General features: G+C 44.4%; 1 protein-coding gene across 1 annotated transcript; it reads right to left on the bottom strand.

Moving 5' to 3' along the window:
• Positions 1–10,674: 10,674 nt before the first annotated feature.
• On the bottom strand, positions 10,675–11,492 carry LOC131889507 (uncharacterized). Its single transcript, XM_059238629.1, has 2 exons — positions 10,962–11,492; positions 10,675–10,785 (listed from the first exon to the last, which is right to left on the bottom strand). Exons 1-2 carry the CDS (start codon positions 11,490–11,492, stop codon positions 10,675–10,677), a joined length of 642 nt encoding a protein of 213 aa, XP_059094612.1.
• Positions 11,493–16,895: the final 5,403 nt, after the last annotated feature.

Here is a 16,895-nt window from a genome sequence, read left to right as displayed (position 1 = left end):
AGTTATAACAGACACCCAAACCCTACTTATCTGCAAGCTATTGTCCAGTTATTACGTGAGCAAGCTAGCCGCAAACAATAAGAAATAGTTTTAACCAAGGTAACCAAAAAGAAAACAAGCATTGTGCCAATTAAATCTTGTCTTTTCTTGTCAATAGTTGCACAATTTGTTACTTCCGATTTTAATTGCGGTCGCATTCGGCCGAAATGTAAATGTGTTTGGTTCAAAGATGTTATGGAAATCTCTCAATATTTTTGTTCTTGAGGGCCTACATACCTACTTCTTTCTCACGTCACAACACTAGGAATGGTAGCCGAATATCATTGTTGGCAAGAACTAGAAAATTTGAGCCAATATCTGTTGAAAATGGAATCTGCACTTGATGAAAAGGTTGACGGAGAACCAGCAATATCGTTCCGATCTACTCTTAATTAGCTTACATTTTTGATCTCCTCTAGATGGTAAGCTTTTATGAATAAAGTTACAGTGAACAAACACTCCTCTTTGGGTCAACTTGAATTGCAACACCTGACCATACATTACTGATCACCTCGGGCGGGTGGGCGTTATTCCCTGCAAGGATAATCCTTAATTTTAAACAAGAGCCGGAATAGTTGCCATAATACCAAAAATAAGTGCGTTAAGGTAAGCAAGCAATGATTGCTAAACAAAACGCAGTCAAAGGGCAAAATTAGCGGTTACACTAGCCCCTTAATTGATTCAATAACATGTTGGATCAATTACAATCTGAAGAAGCCAATTCGGAACAAACGCCTCTGTTTTCCATTGTTGCAAGCGGCTCAAATCCCCATCCAATCCACTAAAATCGCCATGGCGGACCACTAACACACTCTAGCTCACAGCCATTCCCAGGAACTTGGTTATACGTTTGAACGCCTTTAGTATCCTCACTATGGTAGCGTGTAATCCAAAATGTTCTTTGTAAATCCCAGAGTAGGTTCAAGAACTCACGGCAAACAGGAATTTGTTGCACCCAAATTGACAAACAATATTGATTCAAAGTTGTTCCGTGATTTGAAACTGTAGACTCGATCCATGTTAGTTGATTGGTGGTTTTGCTTCCATTTGATTGGTCAAACCCGAAATAGCCGTTCACAATGCGATATGTGAGACTCTCAAGACTCTCTGTGGGTACAGTAGGAGATTTCTCCACCTTGGCCACTTCCAAGCTATCTTCTTTCTTTGAAATAAAAAACCAAATTCACTCTCTTGCCATTGTATGTCAGATTTAACACGATCAAGTGTTCGTTGGTCACGTAATTGTTTGCCATGAAATTGGTCCATCTTAATGAAGGCTTTCTTCCTCCTCAAAACAGTTGTAGCCTCAATTGCACGAATATTTTCGTAAAACTCATCTTCCTTTCGTCTTCCAAACGGCAAGTACCCACAAGTTACAGGGCCAATTCCTCATGCCCCGCCTTTCTCACAATCTGCCGTATCTTAACACTTGTTGAGGCACTCGAGGTCCGCTTCACTAACCTCTTCCAAGCCAATTCATGCAACTCAAAGACCTGTTTGTTTTAATGATCCATACATTCTCGAGCAGTATGTAATGTATGGTTTTTGGTGTTGAAATTGTAACCGACAGCAACTGTTGTAGACTCGCGAACCAGACTTTTCAATCCATAATCCAGTTCAAGTGGGTTCTATTTTACCAATAATGAGGCTTGAATATGAGACAAAACATGGTACGACACTCTTTGCAACTTCTTACCAACACATTCAGTCTGGTTGTTATACCTTGGGACCCTGAGGGTATCTAGTTATGCCTTAGTCAAAAGCGTGAGCAACGTCAGATCAGCTTAAAACTGTAGGGCTCAATCGTAACAATAAAATGCACTATACGAAATTTCGTTTCTCATGAATGAAATACCCGTGGCCGTGCATGCTTAGGGACGTTCTCTGGAAAGCAAATCGGTGAGACATGGACTCACGTACTGGGCCAACCAATTTTTTTCACCTTTTTTTCACCTTTTTTGGCAATACAGTAGTATAAAGATTTATGATATCTAGGACTTGGATAAAGAGTTTGGTTTGGAGGGCCAAATAATCACCCAAAAAAAAGTTTGAAAGCACCAATTAACTTACTTATACAGGAAAGATACTTCTCAAACGCAAAGATAAGCCTGTTTAAAAGCAAAAAAGACAACATTAAACTAATTTTGCTAAATTTTGAAGCAATAGGCACCTTTAAGCTACAGCTGACTGATGACGTCATCTTAAAAAGGAAAGGTAAACAAATCTCCTGGGCGGTCACTTAGCGATCTTTTACGTTGTTCCACAGTGTCCTTTCAGTTTTCGATTTGCTTTTCACTACACTACACGTATTAAGTATCAAATTTCAGCCAAACTAAGCACCAACATTATCCACTTGTTTTCGTTTTCAATGATTTCATGAACCAGTGTCAATCGTTTTTGCACTAGCAATGGCCGACTCAGAGTCTTGTTGATATCAATAAGTTGTGACGTCATGATATCTGATCTAGTGTTACCAAATGATCAAACAAGAAGAGATGTACAAACTAAGTTATTCCATGGGTGGTTGCCATATATATGAAATATTGGAAGTAAATACTCTTGTGCATATTTCAACTTCTGTTATTGTATAATTCAGATGTGGAAAATGATATTTGAGCATCAAAATTCTCACACGCAACACAAAAGACTTTTGCCCAAACAAAACCAAAGACGCAATGTATGGTAGCACTCATCTGACAGATCGGGGTGTCCAAAAATCCTGGATTATGATGCGAAATTGATCAGGGAGATTACCAAAAATGTTTGATCATCAAAAATCCTAAATATCTTACAACCTAATTAGCTCTTCCTGCGACAAATTAGAGACAGGAATTTTGAATAGAGTGGGCATTTGCAATTTTCACCTAATTTGAAAATGTCCTTCTTTGGATCGGAATACGGGGTGTGTGGAAATGATGCAAAGACAAACGGCCTTCAGTCATCAAATCGAAACGTTTAGAGGGAACCCGGTATCTTTTCGTCACTTTTGGAAAAGAGTCGAAGACATCATTGAAAGGAACCTTCCCGACCAAAGATCAAGGCTGAGCCGCTTGCTAGAGGTGGTCGATGGAGATCCCAGACGACTGATTGAAGGTTGTATGTTGTTTGGAGGACGAGCGTTGCTACACAGAGGCTAAGCACTAAGCGATATGGCAATGATTTTCTCATCGCGAATTCCTTTATGGAGGAGCTACGTGCATGGCCTTCAATTAAAGAAAATTGTCAGAAAAGTATTGGGGACTTCTACAGTGCATTGTTGCGGTGTTCTTCGGTCGTTGACAAATCTGAGTTGAACTCGCCTCGTTTCATCGGAGATCTGGTGGTAAAGCTGTCTTTTGGGATCCGAAATTCCTGGAGGGCTGTTGCCATCAAGAGCAGGCGTGAGCCTGAGCGACGGGAAACAGGGGCCTGTTTCGGATGCCTCAAGCGGGGGCACATATCGAGAAGGTGTTCCGCCAGATTGACATGCTTAAAGTGTGGGAGGAAGCATCCCACTCTACTTCACAAGGATAATGGGGTCCCGCATTAAGAAAAGTCTGAGCCTGCATTGACTGCTCATGCTTTGGGGCTTGGAGATGCGGTGGTGGCGATGAATGTATTGAGGGTAAAGGTGTCGCATGATACCAAACCTGGGAAGGCTGTGGAGGGCATTGCTCTATTGGATGCCTTAAGTTCTGGAACCTTTGCCTCTGACGATCTCTTGAAAGAACTTGATATTACTGGGCCCGAGACGAATATCACGGTTCACACGCTCAACGGGAAGAAAACCCTTCGTTCAACAGTCGTCACAAGCCTTCGCGTTCACAGGCCGGATGGAGAAGGATCCATCTAACTCGGAACAACTTTCACTAAAGATGGTCATTCCTCTCCAAGCGAATGAAGTGGCCACGGAAAAGATGATAAAGAGGTGGTCAGCATTTGACTCTCTTCGCCATGATATTTCGGAGTTGAACCTGGATTTGCCCGTGGTTCTACTAATCGGAGCGGATAACCCCATCGCTCTTCGACCGTTAGACATCAAGGTTGGTGACTGTTCGGATCCTAGCTCTCCTTACGCTATCAAGACCAGGCTTGGGTGGGCTGTTGTTGTTGTCAAGTCAAATTTCCTGTCATCGAACCACGGCTCTACCCGATAGAGTGTTTGGTAGAGAGGTTATCAAAGACGTTGGACTTTCGAAAATGCTCTCTAACTTGGCGGAGTTAGACTTCCGAGATCCAAAATTGTCGGAAGGCTTGGAGAACATCCTTTCACGTGACACCATGTCAACAGACGATATGGAGTTCTTGAGCATCGTCGAGGCGAGGACAAAACGCTTAGAAAAAGGCTACGAGGTTCCTTTGCCCATAAAGAATCCTCCGTTGATCATGGCTAAGAGTGCCGAGATAGCAAAGAAGAGAGCTATCTCGATTGCAAGAAAGCTCAATAAAGACTCTAAGCTCATGAACGACTATCAAGCCTTTATGAGCGAAATTGTGCAAGAGGGCTATGGGAGAGAGGTCAGCCAAGAAAAGTTGGGTTCAACGAAAATGGGCATGTCTCATTACATTCCACATCACGCTGTGTATCATCCTCGAAAAAAGAAGATAAGAGTTGTTTTCAATTGTGCAAACCAAGTGAATGGTGAATCGATCAATGATCATCTTCTCACGGGTCCAGATTTAACAAATCAATTGCTCGGTGTGCTTCTGAGATTTCGAACTGAACCCATCGCATTTACTGCTGATATCCAAAAGATGTTTTATCAAGTAAGAGTGCCAGAACGTGATATGAACTATCTGAGATTTTGGTGGTTCAAAGACTGTGATCCTCAGAAACCGTTAGTGGAGTACGAGATGACAAGACATTTGTTTGGAGGACGAAGTTCACCGGGGTGTGCAAATTATGCATTAAAAAGAACCGCTGTTGACAACAAATCGAGATTCAGTGCTGAGGTCGTGGATACAGTGATTTGCAACTTCTATGTAGATGATTGCTTGAAAAGCGTGGGTACAGTCGAAGGCGCGGTCAAAGTTGCTCAAGAATTGGTGGATTTATGCAAGCAAGGTGGCTTCGCATTAACCAAGTTTTCGTCAAACTCTAGGGAATTCTTAAGTAACATGCCCGATAACGTTGTGGATCCCTTGCTCAAAAGTGTTGTTTTCGAAAAGACGGAGCTCCCCACGGACCGTGCTTTAGGTGTTGTATGGAACACCGATGATGATACCTTTGGGTTTAGAATTGAGATCAAGAACGAACGAAAATCGAAACGTGACATTTTATCAGTTATCTCCAGTGTATATGATCCGTTGGGTATGGCTGCCCCCTTTTTGCTCATTGGACGGTTGATAATGCAAGAGATCTCGAGCACCACGATTCGATGGGACGAAGCTATCCCAATTGAGATTGAAACTAAGTGGTCGAAGTGGTTAGAGAACCTGCCCAAATTATCAGACGTCAAAGTTCCACGGGCCTTCAAGCGTCTTTCCTTTGGACGCATTGTTTCGTCAGAACTCCATTGCTTTGCAGACGCTTCCATTCAAGCTTATGGTGCGGTTGCCTACTTACGATTGGAGGACGAAAGTGGTCAAATTGACGTAAATTTTGTCCTCGGAAAGGCCCGTGTGGCTCCACGTAAACCCACCACCATTCCTCGCATGGAGTTAGTTGCAGCTGTATTAGCCGCCACTATAGTTGATCAAGCCAGGCGAGAATTGAAAATCGAGGAGCTAAAATGTTTCTATTGGACCGATAGTATGGTGGTGTTGGGATATATAGCCAACGAAGTGAAACGTTTTCACTTGTTTGTTGCAAACCGGGTGAGAAGGATCCGGGACCTCTCTTGCAAAAACGATTGGCGACATATTCAATCATCCGAAAACCCCACAGATGATGCCTCTCGAGGTCTTTCCTCTCTTGATATGACCGCAGACCATTGGTGGTTTAAAGGTCCAACCTTCTTGAGGGAACGTGAATGTACTTGGCAAGATTGGGACGGAAGTCGGTTTGACATTTTGGACAACGATATCGAACTTAAAAGGGACAAAATTGTGCTTGCTACCGGAGTTGAACCTTTGTCATTCATCCAAACCATGATTGATCGCCACTCTTCATTCAACAAATTAAGGAAGAATATAGCTGTCTGGATCCAATTTATGCAATTTTTGAAGCTCAAGAATAAGCCCGACAAGGCCAGACAAGTCCAAACCTTGGGTGAGGCGCTTGTCATTCTTGTGAATTGGGACCAAGGACGAGCATTCACAAAAGAATTCAAAATGTTGCGTGGAGTTGAAGGGACCCAAAAAACTGCCGCGAAACGAATTTTGGTCAAATCTGGCAGTCCATTAAGCAAACTGGCACCGTTTATGGACGATAAAGGAGTCATTCGAGTTGGTGGACGACTTAACAAGCTGGCCAGTGGAGAAACAAATCCGATGATAATTCTCAAGAAAAGTCGTCTTGCTTCTTTGATCGTGGAAAGCCATCATCGCTAGGTGGCACACGCAGGTCGTGGAATTACCATCAACGCTATTCGCAGTAGTGGATTTTGGATTTTAGGGATTAATTCCATTGTGCGAGGCCATTTAGCCCAATGCGTTCGCTGCAAACGACTTAGAGGCCGAACTGAAGAACCAAAGATGGCCGACTTACCTTTGGATCGTTTACAAAAGGCACCACCATTTACATTCGTGGGCGTGGATTTTTTTGGCCCATTCATTATTCGGAATAAGCGTAAAGACGAAAAGCGTTATGGTGCAATCTTCTCCTGTCTCAATTCGAGAGCCATTCACATCGAAGTCGCCCATTCCCTTGATACCTCATCGTACATCAGTTGTCTAAGAAGAATGTTGGTCAGACGTGGTCCAATCCGTCTCCTGAGATCAGACAACGGACTTAATTTCGTTGGTGCAGAGCGCGAAATGGAAGAGGCGTTACAAGAAATGGAAGAAGAGAAAGTGGCTACTTTTTTAAACGAACGTGGAAGTGACTACGAAGGATGGAAACGAAACCCGCCATATGCCTCAAATTTCGGTGGAGCCTGGGAGAGGCAAATACGAACCATTCGCGGGATCCTGTCATCCTTGCTCCTAGACCACGGCCACATTCTCAACGATGAAACGTTCTCCACGCTCATCTGTGAGGTCGAGGCCATCGTAAATTCTCGACCCTTGACTGTAGATTCGCTGAACGACCCTATGAGCCCTATGCCACTCACACCCGCAATGTTACTGACCCAAAAGACAAGAGTGTTTCTTCCACCGCCGGGCAACTTCGAAAAGAATGACATTTATTGTCGCCGACAGTGGAGACGTACTCAATACTTGGCCAATCAATTTTGGACGCGATTTCGCTCTGAGTACTTGGAATCCCTTCAGTCGAGACAAAAATGGAGCCAAGACCGACAGAATCTAGACGTCGGTGATATCGTGATACTTAAGGACGACCAAGCTCCTAGAAACGAGTGGAGATTGGCAAGATTCCAAGAAGTATTCCCTGACCAAGATGGGGTGGTTCGGAGTGTCAAAATTCGTGTGGGTGATCGCAACATCAAGAGTTCTTTTTCTCGAGCTTCGCTTTATCATCGGCCAGTTAATAAATTAGTACTTATCAAACGACCAAAGTTCGACCCGACAAGGGAGCCAATAATCTAGAAGTTACGGTAATAGAAGATCAATGAGGAACCAAACCGATGACGGCTTTGGAGGGAGCCATATGTTAGTGCCAAATCACCCAAACTCCCAAAGATGGCGCTCTATAATTAATTTGCATTTCTTACGAAAGGTTGGGTGAGAAAAACGGATATGGAAACAGAGAATCAGCAAGAGACGAATTTGTTCTTACGTTGCCAACATGTTTGAATGGTTGTCACGAATAAAATCTAAGAGTTTCAAGTGCATCGTCTGGTTTTCAATCATTTCATCCGGTATAAGTCAGCCGCGGTATCACCAAGTATGAGCCAAGCCATAGTGCCAGAAATGCCAGGAGATCACTGAAATAGGAACTAAAGTGCAACAAGCACCTCAATGGGCTCCAGACAAACCTTGGGAATCCGTCTCCATGGATCATTTTGGACCACTATTGGATGGCTGATATATGCTAGTGGTAAGGTGAGATCTGAGTTGGTTCCCATCTACAGCTTTCATGCCTTCAACGTCAGTCTCCTCTACCGTCGCAGCTCTTGATCTTCACCAACTATGGAAACCCAAGCTTTCAACGTTCTCATAGTGGCCGGCCTTTTCAATCCACTGAATTCAAAACATTCTGCAAAAACACGCAATCAGGCATCAATATACCGCTCCATATCTTCCCCGCGCCAACCCTGCTGAGACTTTCATGAAGATTCTGAAGAAAATGTTCCAAGCATCCGATAGATCAAAGTTGGAGATGCATGAGGCCCTTCTCTCTTGTCTTAGAGATTATCGCAGTACCCCACACCCAGTCACTGGCCTTCCCCCGGCATCTTTGATGCTTGGTAATTACAAAACCGAGCTTTTTTACAACCTGAGGGGCCAAACCAACCGAAGTGAAAAAAATGCGAAAGAAAGACAAAGCTGTAAGAAACAAACACGCACTAGACTTCAATGCCAAGGCAAAGACTCATCCACCATCTGTAATGCCATGTGATTTCGTCTTGATTCGAAACCACACAAGACCCGACAAGTTTACACCTAAGTTCTTACCCTTCTATCATATGGTACTAAACCAGCAAGGCCATGCAACGTACCTGGTGCGCGATGTGGACCACGATAGAATCTCAATCCCCCATGAAGATGAACTAAAAAAATACCTTGGGGTAAACATGACAAGATCAAGAAGAAAAAAAGCACTACTGCATGGAACTTACAAACCCCTCTGGTCCCTCTGTGACTTACCGACAAAGTTCCAATCTCATCCCATCCAAAACACCTAGGGTTAAGTGGCGGTCGGCCTAACACAGTCTACTCCAATCCTCATATGGACTCCTTGATCCCAACATCTCCCAACCGTGCACTACCACGTGAGTCAGCCAATACTTTTATGAGTTCTTCCTTCTCAGACAATTTCGGACCCTCTCCAACATCGGACACACCATCAAAGTCCCTAGATAAGTGCAAATCCGATGAAAAATCGCAACAGATTCTCCTCCAAGCACAAAATAAGCTCCAAAGCCAATGTCATACGTCACTTCCATCGGAGGGGGGCTCTGGTCATGAACATGGGATCGTAAGTGAGGCGTGCTCCATCAATGCCTCCGCCGATCCAAACGCCATCCAAGAGCTCCGGTGCGCTTTGATGATTGTGTTTTCCACCCAACTTGCAAGACCCATCATTCATAACAAATATCCTATTACGATGGGAAAAATTCGGAGTCCTAATGCATCCTAGACCCTCAACCTCTGATTTCGAGAAGGGTTTCGTCGAATCAATGAACACCTCATAAAACCAGACAAATCTAGGTCACCTCCAGCCAAAATTACTTCATTCCAATACTTTCTTCCTGCACGATAAGGCTGGGGGTACGTAACTTGGCATATATATTGAGAGAGAGACCATTCTTAAATATGTATTACAAAATAAATCATAGGTTAGATCACTGAATCTCGGGGGGGTTTTCAGTCAATAGGTACTCTTGGACTTACCCTTTCAATTCAAAGAAAGCAAAGACAGATGGATGGGCGAAAGAGCTTGTAGACTCTTCATCAACAATGACGCAGGCTCTAAGGGCTTTGTTAGAAACGGTCGGGAGTCTCCAATTGGCCAAAACTGCGTCCTCCAACCAAATTGCAAACTGATGTGCAGAGCGACGAGAGGCGAGTTGATTTTTGCAAATCATAGTCTTGAAGGATTTTATGGCCAACATGGTTGTGGACTCTACTCTCGGCGTTATAGAGGAGCGAAATTTGTCCAGATGAAGTACATTTCTCGCAAGTGACATAACTGGAACAATCTGCTCTCCTGTGGTGGGCTGGCTAGAAATTGAAAGCACAAGCCGTTTTTTAGGATCAATACTTCCTTTGAAGAGATGCTCATGGAGTGAAACACTCTTGTGAAGTGGGCAATTTCCACTTGAATTAACGGTGGTAGTTAACGCCCTTTGAGGCAAGCACTTCTAATTGTCATTTAGGGTAGGACGTCACCTAAAAGAAATCTTGCTTACAGGCTGCCTTAATTGAACGGCGCCGGGTTATTTGCCCAATCTGCCTCTCTCGATAAAATTCTTGAAACACAGAAAAAGGTGGAGACTAACCTTCATTGTCCTCCTCGTAGAAGCAGCCCCCATGACGCCACCAATGGGGCGCCCCCGCATGGTTTCATGAGTGCATATTTTGAGATGCGATTTGTACCCAGTTGCACCTACGGGGCATTGCAAAATTATTGAGACCACTACGCAAGATGCACATCATGGACTACTGATTGATCTGGATGATGTAATACATGTTATATTGTATTGAAGCAGGGTAAGATAAAGTATGTTGGTAGTTATTTATGAATATGGAACTCCATTGGCCTCGAGGACATTCTCCAGGCGGCGGCGGAAGGACTTGCACACGTTGATGACGTAGCTTTTCCTCATGGTCTTCCAGTACTGGTTGACGGAGTTCTAGAGGTCCTTGATATTTGTTGTGGCGGGTTCTACAGGCCTTACTTAGACTCTACATGCCACCAAATGCTGAAGTTCAGTGGGTTGAGGTCGGGGCTCTGGGGTGGCCAGAAGTCCTTGGGCCAAACTTCATGTTCTCGGCCATCCAGGCCTGCACCTTGTTGGCCGTGTGGGCCGGCGCCCCATCCTGATGGAACACATACGAGGCCTTGCAAGACTTCTTTCCAGATCTTCAGCACCTATGGCAAAACCTTGGTGCTCAAGACCTCCAAGTAGTTGGCGGCAGTGAGCCGGTATCTGGACGGGAACCGAATGGGATGTCTCCGGTCGAGGCCAACCCCCCCCCCCCCCCAGCATCATCACACTGGCCGGATGCTTGGTCATGGTCATGTTGCGGATGCTGGCCTGGTCCTTGCTGAAGCAGATGATGCGGTCATTTTGTTTGTTGAAGACCGGATTGACCGTGAAGGTCTTTTCGTCCGAGAAGAAGATGACCTGATCGTCGTGATGTTTGAGGTCATTCAGAAGGCGTCCACAACGCTGTACACGGACTTCTTGATGACCTTTGCTGAGGACAGGCTGTTCAACTTTCCTCAGGGACTTTCCTCCAGCGGACTTGACCATCCTGGACACTGTGGAGGTGTTCACGCCTTTCTTCTTGGCCATCATGGACATGGGCATGTCCGGCTTGGCCTTGAAGGCCTTCATCACGGCCTCTGGGGTCACCTTGGTTGGCCTTCCACTCATGGGCTTGTCCTTGAGGTCGTCTCCAGCTGCCAGACGATTCCTGGTGAGGCATACAGTGGCCTTGCTCACATTGGCCAAGGCTATGATGGCCTTGGTGGAGTGCCCGGCGCGGATGAGGGCAGCCACTTCAATCCTTTTGGCCTCCATCGCACACGAAAGTTATCAAAATGATTTTTTTAAAATGAATTTGTCAATTGCAAGTGCCGGCATCAGGCGGGAAATTCAAAATTGAAATGAGAACATGTTTAGGTCATATAATATGTTCTAAAAATGGTCTCAATACTTTTGCAACGCCCGGTACTACGAGTGTCAGAATTTCGTGAACGCACATTTTGAAATGCGACTGGGTACAGTTTAGTACTGTCGCATTTCAAAATTTGCGTTTACGAAATCACGCAGAGGTACTCCATTGAAAATGTAGCCTGGAAGCTTGTTGGCAATGGCACAAATTCCAATTTCTGTGTCAAAATAACGAAAGCCGGCGATGGATGACATTTGATCACCTATTTGCTTACAAAGGTCACTTAAGGCCTGTAATTTCCCTGTATAACTAGAACTGATGTATATTTCCATAAAAGACGTAAAATGTGTACACTGTGGATAAAGATATTGAACGCAAATGTGTCGTAGTCGAAAATGATTGAACGCAAAGGGAGGAAATGGCACCTCCAGCTACACCTCCCCTCCAGTCCAGAGGACTCCCATAAATCAATAAACATCTTTATTTCTTCGGTCGTCCTCGACCTCGTAATTGTCCCAACTCGGCATTCATTGACACGGCACCCGTAGGTTTTAGTAGATTAACGTGGACCAACTTTGTCTTCTGATTGGCGCCTTCAATCAGAACGTTCACTTCTCACAAGTATGAGCCAAGCCATAGTGCCAGAAATGCCAGGAGATCACTGAAATAGGAACTAAAGTGCAACAAGCACCTCAATGGGCTCCAGACAAACCTTGGGAATCCGTCTCCATGGATCATTTTGGACCACTATTGGATGGCTGATATATGCTAGTGGTAAGGTGAGATCTGAGTTGGTTCCCATCTACAGCTTTCATGCCTTCAACGTCAGTCTCCTCTACCGTCGCAGCTCTTGATCTTCACCAACTATGGAAACCCAAGCTTTCAACGTTCTCATAGTGGCCGGCCTTTTCAATCCACTGAATTCAAAACATTCTGCAAAAACACGCAATCAGGCATCAATATACCGCTCCATATCTTCCCGCGCCAACCCTGCTGAGACTTTCATGAAGATTCTGAAGAAAAATGTTCCAAGCATCCGATAGATCAAAGTTGGAGATGCATGAGGCCCTTCTCTCTTGTCTTAGAGATTATCGCAGTACCCCACACCCAGTCACTGGCCTTCCCCCGGCATCTTTGATGCTTGGTAATTACAAAACCGAGCTTTTTTACAACCTGAGGGGCCAAACCAACCGAAGTGAAAAAAATGCGAAAGAAAGACAAAGCTGTAAGAAACAAACACGCACTAGACTTCAATGCCAAGGCAAAGACTCATCCACCATCTGTAATGCCATGTGATTTCGTCTTGATTCGAAACCACACAAGACCCGACAAGTTTACACCTAAGTTCTTACCCTTCTATCATATGGTACTAAACCAGCAAGGCCATGCAACGTACCTGGTGCGCGATGTGGACCACGATAGAATCTCAATCCCCCATGAAGATGAACTAAAAAAATACCTTGGGGTAAACATGACAAGATCAAGAAGAAAAAAAGCACTACTGCATGGAACTTACAAACCCCTCTGGTCCCTCTGTGACTTACCGACAAAGTTCCAATCTCATCCCATCCAAAACACCTAGGTTAAGTGGCGGTCGGCCTAACACAGTCTACTCCAATCCTCATATGGACTCCTTGATCCCAACATCTCCCAACCGTGCACTACCACGTGAGTCAGCCAATACTTTTATGAGTTCTTCCTTCTCAGACAATTTCGGACCCTCTCCAACATCGGACACACCATCAAAGTCCCTAGATAAGTGCAAATCCGATGAAAATCGCAACAGATTCTCCTCCAAGCACAAAATAAGCTCCAAAGCCAATGTCATACGTCACTTCCATCGGAGGGGGGCTCTGGTCATGAACATGGGATCGTAAGTGAGGCGTGCTCCATCAATGCCTCCGCCGATCCAAACGCCATCCAAGAGCTCCGGTGCGCTTTGATGATTGTGTTTTTCCACCCAACTTGCAAGACCCATCATTCATAACAAATATCCTATTACGATGGGAAAAATTCGGAGTCCTAATGCATCCTAGACCCTCAACCTCTGATTTCGAGAAGGGTTTCCGTCGAATCAATGAACACCTCATAAAACCAGACAAATCTAGGTCACCTCCAGCCAAAATTACTTCATTCCAATACTTTTTCCTGCACGATAAGGCTGGGGGTACGTAACTTGGCATATATATTGAGAGAGAGACCATTCTTAAATATGTATTACAAAATAAATCATAGGTTAGATCACTGAATCTCGGGGGGTTTTCAGTCAATAGGTACTCTTGGACTTACCCTTTCAATTCAAAGAAAGCAAAGACAGATGGATGGGCGAAAGAGCTTGTAGACTCTTCCATCAAGGCCGAACTGAAGAACCAAAGATGGCCGACTTACCTTTGGATCGTTTACAAAAGGCACCACCATTTACATTCTGGGCGTGGATTTTTTTGGCCCATTCATTATTCGGAATAAGCGTAAAGACGAAAAGCGTTATGGTGCAATCTTCTCCTGTCTCAATTCGAGAGCCATTCACATCGAAGTCGCCCATTCCCTTGATACCTCATCGTACATCAGTTGTCTAAGAAGAATGTTGGCAGACGTGGTCCAATCCGTCTCTGAGATCAGACAACGGACTTAATTTCGTTGGTGCAGAGCGCGAAATGGAAGAGGCGTTACAAGAAATGGAGAAGAGAAAGTGGCTACTTTTTTAAACGAACGTGGAAGTGACTACGAAGGATGGAAACGAAACCCGCCATATGCCTCAAATTTCGGTGGAGCCTGGGAGAGGCAAATACGAACCATTCGCGGGATCCTGTCATCCTTGCTCCTAGACCACGGCCACATTCTCAACGATGAAACGTTCTCCACGCTCATCTGTGAGGTCGAGGCCATCGTAAATTCTCGACCCTTGACTGTAGATTCGCTGAACGACCCTATGAGCCCTATGCCACTCACACCCGCAATGTTACTGACCCAAAGACAAGAGTGTTTCTTCCACCGCGGGCAACTTCGAAAAGAATGACATTTATTGTCGCCGACAGTGGAGACGTACTCAATACTTGGCCAATCAATTTTGGACGCGATTTCGCTCTGAGTACTTGGAATCCCTTCAGTCGAGACAAAAATGGAGCCAAGACCGACAGAATCTAGACGTCGGTGATATCGTGATACTTAAGGACGACCAAGCTCCTAGAAACGAGTGGAGATTGGCAAGAATCCAAGAAGTATTCCCTGACCAAGATGGGGTGGTTCGGAGTGTCAAAATTCGTGTGGGTGATCGCAACATCAAGAGTTCTTTTTCTCGAGCTTCGCTTTATCATCGGCCAGTTAATAAATTAGTACTTATCAAACGGAAACCAAAGTTCGACCCCGACAAGGAGCCAATAATTTAGAAGTTACGGTAATAGAAGATCAATGAGGAACCAAACGATGACGGCTTTGGAGGGAGCCATATGTTAGTGCCAAATCACCCAAACTCCCAAAGATTTCGCTCTATAGTTAGTTTGCATTTCTGACGAAAGGTTGGGTGAGAAAAACGGATATGGAAACGAGAATCAGCAAGAGACGAATTTGTTCTTACGTTGCCAACATGTGTGAATAGTTGTCACGAATAAAATCTAATAGTTTCAAGTGCATCGTCAGGTTTTCAATCATTTCATCCGGCATAAGTCAGCCGCGGTATCAGTCATTAGTGACAGCAAGTTCTGTGTATGACACAAATAGTTAACGGGAGGACAGAAAATTCAACTCATGCAGAAGAGCATCTGATTGTACATTTATTTATTTTCCTTTTTTTGCGGACTTCCTTACCGATACCGGGATTGGAATCCCAGCAGTTCAAGACGAGAAGATTATTCATCTTGCTTGACTTTTATTTACATATATTATTTGATCGACCAACGAATTGGAGTTGGCTGATCTGGTTAATCCTTGAATATAAGGTTGGATCAGGAATTTTAGTCAAAAACTTGTCCAAGTCTGACTTAAATCCTGCTCCTGGATCAACCCCTACATAGGCCCTACAAATATTTAGGGCAGCAAATTGAACAATGAAGGAGCCCGAGAAAGAAGAGAGTTGGACTTCATTATTTTAACTACCCTTGATTCTCGAGGGCTTTAAGGTGCTCTCAAAACGCACATTATACCCCTACGGTCACCTCAATTGACCCTAAATCCTGGGTTGGGACAAAGCTCATGAATGCTTTTGAAAACGTACAATATCAGATACCTTTCGTACCTTCTCTGCATACTGTACAATCCTAACCTTTCCCAATACGAGAGCTCTCTCATATCCTCAATGTCCCTAGAAAAACATCTTTGGACCTGCTCAAGTTTTTGCAAACCTGCTGAACTAATTCAAGATGCGGCTTGTACAGAGTTAGCATCGTGAAAGTAAAGTAAATCAACCACTTCCGACTGCCTTACCAAAACTGAATTGACTCAGATCAGGGGAGACAACGAGCTACCCGTGCTGCCTCTCTGTCTCAGCCTGCCTGATCCATCAAGCAGCCTGATGGCGCTGGGTAAAGTGGCTAAATCCCCTTGCTAGATCCAGAGCTTTGGTGCTGGGTTGCCCTGAGTGACCATTTTATGACAGTACAAAATGGCATGGGTGAAGGCTCAAGTACAATGGCCTTTTTGGCCTTCTATGGCTGTTCAGGCCACATTCACGAACCAAAAGAACAAAAGAATTGAAGATTGAAATGATGGCTAGCTATTGAGCTGCCCCCAAATAAGCCCATCAAGAAGGGGTGGCTAGCCAAAGGGGCGGAAAAGTCGAAGAAAATCATCAAGAATCGTACTTAAGTATAGAGTTTATGTACTGAGCCCCCATCTGCTGTTTTGCGCTCTTGACCCGCTTGATGTCGCTTTCAAAAGTCAATACTTTGAAATAGCCATGAGAACCACCATTTCTTTCTTCATGATGCCAGGATTTGGTTTATTAATTGGTAGTCCATTCAATTAGACCTTAAAAATGTGGTTTACACTTTGACTTTACAAAGCCCCACATGTTTGATTTTTCACTGAATATAATGCAACAGAGGTGCTAATCTGGCTCAGGGGTTTGAACTAGCATTGGCAGGCAAGTTTGTTTGCTGGTACCAGCGCTTGCCTAAATGTCCGAATAGACTGCTCGTTGAAATCGTGAGGTTGACTTGACATTCCTTGGCAGTAAGCTGTAATTTTGGCGCTCTCGTCTCAGTTCAGCTGATGTCAAAGCCAACTTGGTGGCAAAACATTGAATTCTGTAGTAGCAAAAACATCAAGGGACAGTGTTACATTATAGTTTGATCCTATCCGTTGCCCGTTAATTG

The sequence above is a fragment of the Tigriopus californicus genome, chromosome 10 (assembly GCF_007210705.1).
Source record: "Tigriopus californicus strain San Diego chromosome 10, Tcal_SD_v2.1, whole genome shotgun sequence".
Lineage (NCBI taxonomy): Eukaryota > Metazoa > Arthropoda > Copepoda > Harpacticoida > Harpacticidae > Tigriopus > Tigriopus californicus.
This window is presented reverse-complemented; position numbering and strand designations above follow the sequence as displayed.

Excerpts from the sequence above, each read along its gene's own strand:
- LOC131889507 (XM_059238629.1), bottom strand. The coding sequence starts at position 11,492 with ATGGAGGCCAAAAGGATTGAAGTGGCTGCCCTCATCCGCGCCGGGCAC. Across the intron at positions 10,786-10,961 it reads TGACCAAGCATCCGGCCAGT|GATGGGGCGCCGGCCCACAC; the intron begins GTGATGATGCTG and ends GTGTTCCATCAG.